At 40.5% G+C, this 14,041-nt stretch overlaps 1 protein-coding gene across 3 annotated transcripts in view; it reads left to right on the top strand.

Annotated features, from left to right (window-relative positions):
• FAXC (failed axon connections homolog, metaxin like GST domain containing) overlaps nucleotides 1-13,530 on the top strand; it is a 70,676-nt gene extending 57,146 nt beyond the window's left edge. For 2 of the 3 annotated variants that reach the window (XM_087443910.1, XM_004422144.3), the window contains 2 exons: nucleotides 4,066-4,182; nucleotides 12,735-13,530. In XM_087443910.1, the coding sequence (XP_087300036.1) occupies nucleotides 4,066-4,182; nucleotides 12,735-13,024 (407 nt within the window). In that variant the 3' untranslated portion in view covers nucleotides 13,025-13,530. The remainder of the gene's footprint in view (nucleotides 1-4,065; nucleotides 4,183-12,734) is intronic. The other variant, XM_087443909.1, reaches the window with a different exon arrangement.
• Nucleotides 13,531-14,041: the final 511 nt, after the last annotated feature.

The following is a 14,041-nucleotide window of genomic DNA, read 5'->3' as shown; positions in this document are numbered from 1 at the left end:
AGCCTTCTAGTTCCAATAGAATGATACGCCTTCAACTAATTGGATGAGGCCCACCCACATTAGAAAGGGTAATCTGCTTTACTCAGTCTACCACTTAAATGTTAGTCTCATCCAAAAACACTCTTACAAAAACACCTAGAATAATGTTTGACCAAATAACTTGGTATCCTGTGGCCCAGTCAAGTTGTTACATAAAATTGGCCATCACAGAAGGGTACATAAAAATGCATGACCTACTGTAATCATTAAAACCCTTAGATGAATCCAAATTGATGAACATTTCACAAAATAACTGACCAGTATTCTTTAATAGTGTCAAGGTTATGAAAGACATGGAAAGACTGAGGAATTTTCACCACTAAATGCAATGTGGGATCGTAGATTGGATCCTGGAACAGACAAGGACCTTAGTTGAAAGACTAATAAAATTTGAATGAAGTCTATAGTGCAGTTAAGTATAGTATTAATGTTAATTTCTTAGTTTTAATAAATGTACTGTGGTTATATAAGATGTTAATATTAGCAGAAGCTGATTGAAGGGTATACAGGAACTCTGTTATTTTTGCAACTTTTCTATAAGTCTAAAATTATTTCAAAGTAAAAAGTTTAAAAAAAGCTTCCTGCCATTGGGTACTCCGAGAACTTTTTAATAACAGGATATTTTTTTGTTCTTTAAAACCCTTGTGTGTGTATACACATAATTTTGTATGTACCATTCAACATTTTCCACAAATGCTAAATTCCATCCATTTTTTTTGCAAACACTTTAAAAAAACCCTTAGATTCTGTTCTCTCTTTTTTTTTCTTCTGTGTTCTGTATTCCTTCCTGACTAAAAGGATCCTTCTGTAAACATTCACAGCTCACCCCTCCTGCTATTGCATAGAGTCTTTATCTCTGCGGTGGTGATCCATGTGGCATACTGTGCAGAGCAAAGAGCATCAGGCCAGAAGTCAGGAGATCTGGGAGCCAGCATTCTTGGTCTGGCTCTGTTGCCTGCTAAGTGTCCTTCAGATTTAACATTCTGAGCGCAAATGGCAAATTTGGGCTGAATGCCATATGTACCAGTTGATGTGTGTATTCAAATGATTATATTTTTTATTTTTATTTTATATTTTAAATATTTAAAAATTATATAAAACTATTATTTTATTTTTCTTTATTATAATTAAAAACTTTATTTTTATTTATTAAATGTAAATTTATTTATTATATATTTATTATATTTATTATTATTTTCTTTTTATCAAGGTCCTCTATGCTCTATTTTTAGGTTTCCCAAGTTTGTTTTTTTTATCCATACACATTTTTTCCTCTTGCCCCCAAAGTCTTTGGATCAACAACTGACTTCACGATTTATAGACTTTACTCTGACATTTCCCTTAGACTCTTTCTTTTTAGCAATTTAAAGAGGTCAACATTTCCTTTTGATCAGGAAGCCACTGTAGCTTTCCTCTATCTTGCTTTCTTCTCTCTGAAATAGTGTGTAGCTCTTCTCACAATAGTCCCTGAATCCCTCTCCTGGCTTCCACTTTGTGGCTGCCCCACATTCGGGCATTGAATGAGCCGAGCCCTGGCACGTTAGTAGGGGGTACTGGCTGGCACACCCCTCCTGGCCTTGCAGGATGGCACAAGAGCTCCGGGCTGGGGTCCTTCTGCCCACCTGCATCACTAATGCCAGCAGGGGTGTGGCGAGGCGTGGAGCCTGCAGGATGCACCGTTAAGAAGGAACTGCTGCTTTTACAATGATACACCCAGTTGTTCTCTGTTATTTCTGCCCAGGTAGTATTTTCCCAGTGTTTGAGTAGTGGTCTTAGATCCCAGCGTAAGACTCAAATGATAGAGAAGCTGGTTGATGATGGCAAACACCGAAGGGCCCTCGCATGGACGACTTGCTGGTCCTCACCAGAAAGGACAGTTTGGTTAGGCTCAGCGTAGCGTGGTAGCCTAGGGTGTTCCTTAGTCCCTGTGGAATATAGAGTGGAATGATAGATTTTTAATCACCTCTAGCTCTATTTGTGTTTTTTAAATTGAGATATAATTGACATATAACATTGTGTAAGTTTAAGGTGTACAACGCATTGATTTGCTACATTTGTATATTGCATTATGATTACCACTGTAGGTGAGCTAACACCTGTATGAGCCTCCTCCTTCACTTGTGCTGCGTTGGTCTATTAACTCACACTCCCACCTTCAGCCGATTTCCCCTCCTAGCTTGCCTATGCATTGTCATCAGATATTTAATTTACTTACCGTGCTGCTCAAGAAAGAGAAATGGATAGATATTTGTAGAATACAGCAATTAGAATCGTACTTGGCATGTAGTGAACATTGTATTAGATTTTGTTTAATAAAAATAAGAAATTACCCTTACTTTCAAAGACCTTACCGTTTTACTGGAAAGATAAAATGCACAAATGAAAACCAACCAGCATATAGAACAGTATGGAAAAAATGCCCCTCGTGAGGCTGCCAGAAGAGGCAGGACCTATCTGCTGGCTGCTCTCCTCAAGTCACTTGTTATTCTCCTAAACAACTAGTGATTCTCCCCATTTCATGGGTCAAGAAATTGAGATTAATAGGCAGTAAGGCCTTAAAGTCCTATAAGGTCGTACCTATAAAAGTGAGATTTGAACACAGGGCTGTCTGAACTGAAAACTCCTGTTGCCACTGGATAGAGTAGACAGAGAAAGCTTTGAAAGGTGGCTTGTGCTGGACGTTGAAGGGTGGATGGAGTTTATCAGATGGGGAGAAGTGGGGAGCACATATAGGTTTTGGGGGACAGGGAAAGGGGTGGGTACAGCATGAGCAAAGGTGTAGCAGTGGGAAGCATAATGTGTGCTGGGGGATGGGGTATGTTCCCCAGGTTTGCTAAAGTAAGGCGGGGTGAGGGATAAAGCTAGAACATGTGTTCGAGGCAGAATATAATGAGCCTTGAATACTAAGATGACTTTGGACTTTATTTCATAAGCCATTGAAGGTATTTGTGAAAGGGAGTGACACAATGAAAAGAGTGTCTTAGCGATTTAAATTCGGGTCTGATATGGGATGGACTGGAGAAAGAGGGGCTGTCGTCAGGAGGGCTAATGTTTATTGAGTTACCCAGATAGGGTGCTAAGTGCTTTACATACATTGTGTCATTTAATCCTCACAATAGTCCTAGGAAATAGGCACCCTTGATATCAACCCCATTTTCCAGATGGGAAAACTGAGGCTTTGAGAGGTTAAGTAATGACCAGGCCCCCACGGTGAATAATAAGTGGTGCCAGGATGTGAACTAGGTGGATCAGTCCCACCGGTGCTACCTCTAGATGCTGCAGCACCTGTCAGTAGCAAGGGAGACAACTTGGGGCAGTTGTAACAGGTCAGATTAGTCCAGGTGACAAGGCCTGAATGAGGTCAGTAGTGGTGGAAAAGGAGAGAGGGAGTGCAAAACATCATTGTGGGGAGTCTGATACCAAAGCTGGCCCTGTAAGGTTATAGCTGCCCTTTAGGTAGTGTTTCCTGTGGAAGATGGTGCTCAGTGTTGAGAACGTTGTCGGTGAACATTCCCAATGACGGTGAGGGCAGCATGGAGACCCTTACCTCCAAACTTCTTTAGTAGCTTAGGCTTCTCATTTTTCTTTAGGAAATGTATTAAATTAACAAAGGAAGCGCTGAGGTTGGGTGTGCTTGGTTTGGGTTGCTTTTGAGATGGTTTAAACAAACTTCCAGGTGTTCTCAAACTTTAATTTCTAGAATTTGAAACAGGGAGGTGCCTCCGGAGGTCTGCAAGTGATCAGTTCTCCCTTTTTTCCAAGAACCTCCTCCCTCATCGCTTATCTTGATATGTTCCTAGTTACTTCCCTGCTTTGCTATCGTATGGGTTGGTATATCACAGAATTGTTTTACTTTTGTTTCTAATTTTTTTTTTTTTTAAGAAAAAAGAGGTGCATGCATTTTGACTCTGCAAAGCTTTTGATGCACAGTTAAATGAGCACATAATATGAGCGTACTGAATGCCATTGTGACCATGTGGGGCAGCGTGAGCTGGCCCAGTGACCTCTCTGCTCTATCTGCTGTAGGTGATAAGAAGTACATGATGGGGCCCAAGCTTTCCACTCTCGACGCCACTGTCTTTGGACACTTGGCCCAGGCAATGTGGACCTTACCTGGGACGAGACCTGAGCGGCTGATCAAAGGCAAGCCCTACGAACCTCGTCAGGTTTTGGGAGTTGCTGGGGGGTGTGCGGTGGGGGGTAGCACAATGGAGAATTCTAGGCCTGTGAGCTTGATTGTGCTTATCGAGACACTAGGCTGTGATGTCTGGGGCCAGGGTTGGTTTTCTGTGCTCAGGATATGTAAGGGTGGAGGGAAGACTGGGCTTCTCACCCACCATCTTGCTCAGACTGTATTCTCAGCAAAGCTGACACAAATCCTGCCATGTCCTACACCAGGGCCTTTCTTCCAGCTCTTTATACAGTGTACTTAATCCTTGTCGCTGAAACAGGGCCTGAGTTCCACTTAGTGCTCTTGTTTTTTGGGTTTTTTTCATTTCCTTTGGACAGTGGTGTCTCCACTTTTGGTACATCTAGTGTGGCAGCAACCACGGTTGGGTGGGGCTGAAGGACTCACTGCCCGTCTCAGATGCTCTTTTTGAGTCTGAACTGATCTTAGATATTTCACATGTAGCTTTAAGTACATATGGTTCTGTATCATTTGAGGTCAAAACAGTCCTTTCTCCTATTCCAGTGGGGTATCTGTAGATCATACACTGAGGGTAGTAGAGCTAGAAAGTTCAAGATTGTGGGAAAATGAGGATAGTGTCAACAAAAACTTTGCAAGTCTGGTGCTATGCCGGGTATTATTATCAATATGATTATATGTACATTTTGACCAAAGCAACACAATCTTGTATCTTTGTTGCATGATCTTGTCCATAAGGCCTGTCAGAATCATAGTTCTAGACTGGAGGGGTAGAAGTGGGAATGAATGGGACCAGAGCTAGAGGATGAACATACGTTTGGGATGGGGATGGTAATTAAGAGTAAAATTCATGTCGACAAAAGGGCAGAGAAAGTGAGCTCAACTTGAGTTGATGTCAGGGGACTAGACCTTGGTGTGTGTGCGTGCGTGCTTGTGTGTGTGTGTGTGTGTGTGTGTGTGGTGGAGTGGGATGGTAAGATATACGTAGCAGCTGGGGCGTCTGGGAGAGGCTTCCCCTGCATCCGTGTGTGGGAACTGTTTGGAGTCACCTCCAACTTGAAGCAGTACCTAAGCAGTTTCCTGGGGCTGGGGATGTAGGGATCAAGGTCCAATATTTAGGTTTGGGAAAGGGGATTGACAAGAGTTAATCAAGGTGTTTATGCCCCAATTGAGCAGGCTGGGGGTGCAGATGAGATTACCAGTGAGTAGCACATAGAATAATCTTAATGTTGAATGGAAAGATGGATGGATGGATGGATGGAACCAAGCAAGGCAGAATTATACAAGAAACTGAGGCTGGTGAACAGTCATGTGTGTTGGTCATGGGTAGGGAGGTTGGTGAAGGCCATGGCTCTGTGTGTGTGTGTGTGTGTGTGTGTGTGTGTATGTGCATACTTACGTGCGTACCCAGAAGTTCAGACCAGGCTAAGGACAACAAGACTCACTCTCCAGATCCTCCTATTGGTGAGGATGGGCTTCGGATATATTACCAGACTTTGTTGGTATGGATCAGACATTGATTGAAGGTCTTCCAGAACTTTAGCTGAGTGGGGCTAGGGAGACTATGAACTGATATTTAATTTCCTAAATGATCAGCGTGGAGATGTTCCTTGTCTTGCGATGTGTTGGACCTTATCTAAAATGAATATGTTATCATTGGTGACGTTTGTAGCATTTAAAATAGTTTCCCTTTGTTTAATCAGAATTTCCGTGGTGGTCTAAAAGATGTTGATTCCCTTTAGTTCATTTAGGGGTGTGTTTTATATCTACTCTCTCTTCCTGTTACTTCCTACTCCCTCTCTCCTTTTTCGTACCACGTTACTCTTACATACCCATAAGTACACACCCCCACGTCTACTTACATACATCTGTACACACACTCCATACACACTCGAACGTGTACACTTATACCCAAGCACATACACACACACTCACACACACACACCTTATGCACATATATATACACATACATATTTTTGAGGTCATTTGTTACTTAGTCAGAAGCATTTAGGTATCCATTATCAGTAGAACTCTCAGATTCTATAGAATGCCTTCTTGCAGAAATGAAGCAACTTTTGTTAATTTATTTATGACTTGGCCCTTTGCTCTTTTACTTCCTGGAAGGACTTGAGACATTTAATGTTCTTTTTAAAGAAATGATCAGTCTTTTTGGAAGATTGATTTTTGAGTCCCATCCCGAGACATACACATTTGGGGGAATCTGACCGCATCATCTGTGAGGGATTTTTGGCACATAGTTGCATGTATTTTGATTCTTGAAACAAACCACTAGCTTCTAGTTCTCCCTGGGGACTGGTGTAGCATGAATCATTAAAGTCCCCGGAGAGTTCCTAAATCTCATTTCAGTCATTAGTTCCATGCCCCTTCCAGACTTTTTGGTCGGAGCTGCTAATATGCAGGCACCCTACTAATTTGATCTCAACTTCTTTCCCTGCTTTTGCTTTTTCTGTGGTGGAGACTTTCCTAAGAAGTACCAAGAGGAAGGAGAAGTAAAAACAACCAAGAGCCTGGATAATTTAGAACTGGCTCCAACCCAGGGTGTGAATGGCTGAGGTCGGGCAGTTTTCTGCCTTAGCTTTGGAACAGCTAGGGCACCACTAGCTTTGCCACATGTCTGAGTGTGTGAGTATCTGTGTATAAATATTAGCTCTTTGGTCCTAGATATAATTTACAAAGTCACACAAGCTACTTCTGGAACCATCTAGAATAATGAGAAATTTTCCTTAAAAATGGTGAATATGAGGACAGACTTTGAATATTCAGAAATTTAAAAAATATACATATGTGTATGTGTATGTACTTATATCTATCTTTAGGTAGATATGGATATATGAAATATTATTTACTTACTGAGAAAATTTAGAAAAGATAGAAAACCTTTAAAAAAACAAAAAATATCTGTGACCCTGTACCCAAAGAGAACTACTATTAATATTGTGGTATGTATTCTCATCTTTTTATCAGATACATCTATGTATATGTTTTTAAAAATTGGGATCATGATGTTGATACAGTTATAACCTGCAGTTTTTAAATTAACTGGGTATTATGGCATTTCCCTTGTCACTAAATATTCTTCAAAACAATATATTTAGTAGTTGTATAATATCCTGTTTTATGATTGCCTTGTAATTTATGTGATTAATCTTCTTTTTCTGGACTTGTTGGTTGTTTCAAATAATTTTTACTAGTGTTCTGTAGTGAATATTGTATAAAGATATATTTCTGCTTATCTCTTGTTATTTCTTTAAGCTAAATTTCTAGTTGGGGAATTACTGTCTCACAGGGTATAAGCTCTTGGTCTGTGTGGGTGAATTGCTTTCTAGAAAGACTGTGGCAATTTACATTCTCATGACCAGTGTCTGAAAACACCTCAAATTCTGTTTCTTAATTAGGGTTGAATATAGTTTATTTTGAAGTTTTTGCCATTTTTACAGTAAAAAAAAGAACCTCAGTTGTATTATCAGCAACACTCTTAATGCGGAGTCACATTTGATATTTTGAACAGAGTATCCTTATTAGAGAGCTGCATGTGGATTCGGGCATTCTTTAAAACAGACACAGAGAATTGGAGAGCCTAGAAAAGTGAAATGGAAGCAACGAAAGGGAAACGGTTCCGCATCGTAGCTGCTCACCCTGAGAGCCAGATCAAAACCACAGAACCTAACACTATTTTTCTGAATTAGTAAGAAACACAGCCTTCTGTGTTCTAAGAAAAACCGTATTCAGCAACTCTTTCACCAACAGTTATTTATTGCACGTGGATGTCTTTTTTGCTTTTTATTTGATAGATTAAAAGATGGATTGGCCGGCTCAGTGGCATAGTGGTTAAGTTCATGTGTTCCACTTCGAGCGACCTGGTGGCCCAGGGTTCGTGGGTTCGGATCCCTGGGTGCCACCTACATGCTGCTCATCAAACCATGTTGTGGCGGCAACCTGCAGACAAAATAGAGGAAGATTGGCACAGATGTTAGCTCAGGGCGAATCTTCCTCAAGCAAAAAGGGGAAGATTGTGGGGGGGCCGGCCCAGTGGCATAGTGGTTAAGTTTGCACGCTCCACTTCGGTGGCCTGTTGTTCGCAGATTCAGATCCTAGGCGCAAACCTATGCACTGCTCATCAAGCCATGCTGTGGCAGCGTCCCATATAAAGTAGAAGAAGATGGGCATGGGATGTTAGCTCAGGGCGAATCTTCCTCACCAAAAAAAAAAAAAAAAAAAAAGATGGAAAAATGCTGGATATCCTTGAAAAACATAAGTATATCCCCACGCTCACCCTCTTCCTGTTCTCCGCCCCAGAAGTGTTCAGGAAGAGGTTGTTGTGGGGGCATTCAGATCTCAGGAAAGGGCTGGCTCAAATGTCTTTTGTATTTTGAGGTCTATGAGTTAATGTCCTTTAGCTTCAAGGAGATGAGGGGAAGCAGGTGTCCTCATTAGCATTCAAGTTTGTTAAGAACCTTCCTGAAGAGGAAATGCTCAGTGCCCTCCCTGCCTGTGTGACACAAGGCTAAAGGGAGCAACCCAGGGCAGAGCCAGCACCTAGCACAGGTCTGAAACAGGGAGGCTGAGTAAATACCTGTAGACCAAACGGTGTGTCTGGGCGTCGGCCCCATGTTTTCCAAATATTTGCTGGTTAATGACCAAAGCCTGAGCGGGTGGTGCTGGGGGACCCTGGTGGGCTTCTCCCTCCCCCGCATTCCTGCCATGCTTGATTGGCAGCTGGAGAAACTGAGTCCTGGGTTCTGGGTCCAGTTGACAGTGTTTTCAGCGTCAAATTGTACAGAATGTTTTCGAATGTTAGAGAAATTGGAGTCATTCGGGAAAATAAAATGAGTCACTTTTTTCAGAGCAGTGGGGGATATTTCCATTTGAGAAACTCCAAGAGAAAAACTCTTTATTCTGTCTGGGAGGGTCCTCTGGGTAGAGGGTCATTTGGCTTTCTGATTAATATCCTCTCAAGTTGTCTGAAAATATCACTAATCACTGATTAGCATTTTACTAATTTATTTTATTGGATTTTTGAATTAAAAAGGTAATAAATGATTGTCACAATAAGTTGAATTACACAGGGCATATTTTCAAAGATTTATGACCTCCCCCTCATCGTTGTCCAATATAACTTCCATGGAATCACCAATATTAAGGATTTGGCCTGAATTTTTCTGTGCCTTTCTTTTTCATGTACAAATTTACATATGCATTTATGACTGCTTTGGTTTGTTTGTTTTTACTATTTTAAAGTAAACAATGGAATTTCATTATACACATTGTAACTTGCTTTTTCCATTTAGAATATCATATCTTTTTAACAGCTGCACAATATTCTACAGAATTGATCCACTATAATTTATTCAATTAATCCCTGTTAATGGACATTTGGGCTATTTTCGTCTTTCTTTTCTTTTCTTTTTTTTTTTTGACTGACACATAATGCTGCGTTCAACATCCATATACTTATATCTTTACATACTCATGCTTTTATTTTAGTGGAGTAGAGTACTAAAAGTGGAGTCCTGGGCCAACAGATACGTGCATTTAAAATTTCAACAGATAACATCAGATTACTTTCCAAGAAAGATTATAGCAATTTATACTTCCACCAGCCGTGTAGTACAATGCCTGACCCTCCGCACTGGATATTATCAGACTTTAATTTTTACCAGTCTGATGGATGAAATTGTTATCTGATTGTTGAGAACACTTTGAAAAAATGCCATTTTTCTATTATTTCACAAAGTTTACACCTTCAGTATAGGCATTTTTGTTAACATAGGCTTTCTCTCTCTCTTTCTCTCTCTCTCACACACACATACACATTACACACAACCTGTTTCTACTCTCAACTTTTTTCTATTCTTTTTTCTGGCAGCGTGTTGAGTGGGTCCACTGATGGCGATCTAGGCTCAGGAGGGGATTGGCAAAGTCAGATAAAGGTGGAATTCAATTATAGAGTTTCTCTCTTTTTATCAGGAGCAGGATATGAGGAGGAGTGTGTGAGCTCCCAGCCCTTGCTCATCAAAGCGAACCCTTTCCTGACTGCGTGATAGAATGGTCACTTCTTTCACGACAACGCATCATCTCTGAGGGGTAGCATCTGTCCCCTCATCTTGAGACTCAGAGAAGAATTATAGAAAAATATTCTGTGACAGAGGGTGTGAAGCTGTTAATTCGCAGGCCAGGCCAGCTCATCAGTAGAGAGGCAGAGTAGAGTCGTGGTGATGGTATGGAGTCTGGAGACTGCTCGTGTTGAATCCTGGCTCTGCCGCTATCTAGCTATGTGACCTTCTGCAAATTAACTAACCAGTCTGTTGCTTCAGTTTTCCCATTACAGATGGGGATAATAATAGTTCCTGCCTCGTACAGCATTTTTGCAAAGACTAAGGGAGTTAATATGAATTCAGCAGATGAATAATGCACTTCAAACGGTGCCCGGTACACAGTGAGGTCTATAGATGTGTTTGCTATTATTATTATTAATTTTTATTATTGTACACTGAAGTGGCATTAATGTCACACAGTCATGAAGGGGGCAACTCTCTTGGAAGAAAGGTGAAGAAATGGGCTTGAGAAAGAACAGCCACAAAAGAAGTGGATAGTCGTGGGTGGAGTAGATCCTGTGGATCTTGTGAATAGATTCTGACTTTCTCGCTGCTTCTCCACATCTTGATCCAATTCTTGGTTACTTGTGACTGACAACAGCACCTGTTGAGGTATTTCGTGACTGCTTCCCCGAGGGAGAAAATAAGTGAAGGTTTTGCATGCATCTTCCCAAAAGGAGCAATGATGTTGGCTTCTCTGCTTCTGGCACCTGAGCTTGTATATAAAAATCTTCGAGTAGAGGGCAGTCAGAATGGACCTTACATAGTGTGAGTTGAGCTATTATGATCTGAGAAGACTGTGAACGGTGACCTGGAACCAATATGAGAGCACTGGTTTACAGGATCCATGAAGCAGGGAGATTTGCTTTGTTATGTTTTGTAGGGGATGTGTTTATTTAAGCAGAACAGCAATCAAGTTTTGAAAAATTTTAATGACATAGGAAAATGTTTACAGTAATGTTACAGGAATTAGTAGGTGATAATAATAATGACAATAAATAAATAGAAAAAAATACTGAAAGAAATGATACCAGAATATTAATTGTGGTTATCTTGGATTGATGAGATTACAGATCCGTTTTGTTTTCTTCTTTATGATTTATACGTTGTCTATATACAGAATTCCAATTTTCCAAAATGAGAATATATTATTTTTTTTGTAGAAAATAAAATAGAGTAGTCACAGACTGTAATCAACCTGTAGAAACAACCTAAATGACTGAGACAGGGACTTGGTAAAAACAAGATGAAACTATAGTATATCTGTATAGTGAAATACTGTGCAATGATCAAGGTGGTCATAATGTGGAGGATTTTCGTTGTATGTTGTTAAATGGGAAAAAGTAGGCTAAGAAACAGAATATATAGTAAATGCTATATAACAAATGCAAACATGTAAATGTATGTATAAATATATAAAATTCGGGAAGAATATAGATGAAAATGTATTATGGCATAATTCTTTTATTTTTTGCTTACCTATTTTTCTAAAAGAAAACATGGATTACTTACATAATAAGTGAATGTTTATATAACTTTTAAAAAATAAACATCCAAAGAATATTCTTAGGGTAATCAAGTCCTGTAAGAGATAGTGACAAAGTGTATATTTATAAGCAATGTTGCCATCTGGTGGATCAAAGGCAAAAACTCACCCTCTTCCTTCGTTTTTCATTTGGAATTAGGAAATGAAAGCCAAATACTGTGTCATGTTTCAGACAAATGCCTGAACAATTTTAGGGACTTGACCAAAGTGTTTCTTTGATTTACATGAAAAAGAAGGAGCCCAGTGACTGAGCAGGAACCCAATCGTAGGCGCAGCTGCTGATTTTTATTTAAAAAATACCTGTATTACTAAATGCGTTTGCAGGCACGGTCATCTATCAAGACAATTCTGTGTTATCCTTTTTATGGATTATTTAGGGCAAAGTTTCCATTCTAACATAACTTTTTCCAACTACTTGGCTTAGTACCCAGCCCATAATAACACTACAAATGTTTGTGGAGTGAATGATTACTTCTGGCTGACTTAATCCAACTAACAGCTGGTATATTTCCATGGACTATAAATTAATTTAAATATGAACCATGAAGCACTAGTTCTCTTGATATGCAAACATAAAATAATAAAATGCTTCACAAAGCCAAATGACGGTAGCTTAGCTGCCATTTTGGATAAACAATCCCCGCTTCCCAACTTCTCATTATCACAGGACTCACTCCTAAATTTCATTCAGCCCACTCACTGAATTGAACCTTTCCCACTCACCTTTCTTATTATGTGTATAAAAATCTAAATATTTTGACTGTCTCTGTGGAAAAACATCGTTAATGTCTACCCCACCCCATTCTTCCAAATTTCCCAGAAAGCCAAGTGGCTGGTAGGTTGTTGCCTTTGAGAACTAACGCTCGCTTTCCTTACCGCCCTGCAGGTGAGCTGATCAACCTTGCCATGTACTGTGAGAGGATAAGGAGGAAATTCTGGCCGGAGTGGCACCATGATGATGACAACACCATCTACGAGTCCGAGGAGAGCAGCGAAGGTAGCAAGACCCACACGCCCCTGCTGGATTTCAGCTTTTACTCAAGGACAGAGACCTTTGAAGATGAGGGGGCAGAGAACAGTTTTTCCAGAACCCCAGACACGGATTTCACTGGGCACTCGCTCTTTGATTCTGATGTGGACATGGATGACTACACAGACCACGAACAGTGCAAGTGACGTTCAGCCTCGCTGACCCTCTTCTGTCGGCGCTGCCACTCCCTGGGTCGGTCCAGTTTCCCAGGTAGAAATCTGTCCGAGCTGGGAGGAGATCTTCGTGCTTGGCACAGCTCTCACAGCTAACTGGACTCTAGCAGCCTTATTTCTCTTTTGTACAAACAAAACACAGAACCATTCAGATGGCTCCATTTAAAACAAACAGGCAAAAAAAATGTCAGCATGGTTCCTGAAATCCATTTTTGTTTTCATTAGAAAACTTAATATTGTGTGGTAGAGCAGGTGCAAGAACGAGTTGTCCGCAGATGGTGTTTAGGTTGATCCTCTTCAACGCGAGGGCTTAGTTGCGAGATGGATTCTTGAACATCTTTCGTCCGGGTTCAAAGTAATGAGAGATGTCATCAGAAGAAATGTAGGAGATAAATGTTCTTTGGTGGCTGCTTGTATTTTATGTGTGCATATTGTATGTTGAGATATAAGTCAAATAAAATCCATAGATATTCAGTGAACACCTACTCTGTGCAAAGCACTGTGCTAGGTGCTATTCGGCATAAGTTTTATTCTAAGCCCTGCCAGTGACAAGCTTTGTGATTTCGGGCAAGTCCCTTAATTCTTGTGTGCCTCATTTCCCCCACCTGTAAAGTGGGGATAACAATACTCTCCACCTACCTACCTCACAGGGGTGTTGTGAGGATTCATGTGGTAACATTCGGCGCTTTAAACCTCTTGGAAGAAGTGAGACATAAACACCTTTTATTCTTCCATGTGCTTCATTTGTGTGAAGATTTGAGGGCAAAGGAATTCCATATCCAGGAAACAGCAGCCACACTCACTCGCAAGCAGAAGAAACAGACACAAAGGCACAGTTAGGACGCTATCATCATTCCTCTGTCATCTGGCTTGAATTGAAATCTTTTGTTCAAAGAAACTTGGAGATATTTTTACAAATCATCAACAGCTACAAACGGTTTTCATTTCTACTGCGTATTTGCAGGAAAGTCCTTCTTTCGTTGCCTGAAT

This window comes from Ceratotherium simum, chromosome 19 (genome assembly GCF_057802395.1).
Source record: "Ceratotherium simum simum isolate JZ-2026a chromosome 19, ASM5780239v1, whole genome shotgun sequence".
NCBI classification, from domain to species: Eukaryota; Metazoa; Chordata; class Mammalia; order Perissodactyla; family Rhinocerotidae; genus Ceratotherium; species Ceratotherium simum.
This window is presented reverse-complemented; position numbering and strand designations above follow the sequence as displayed.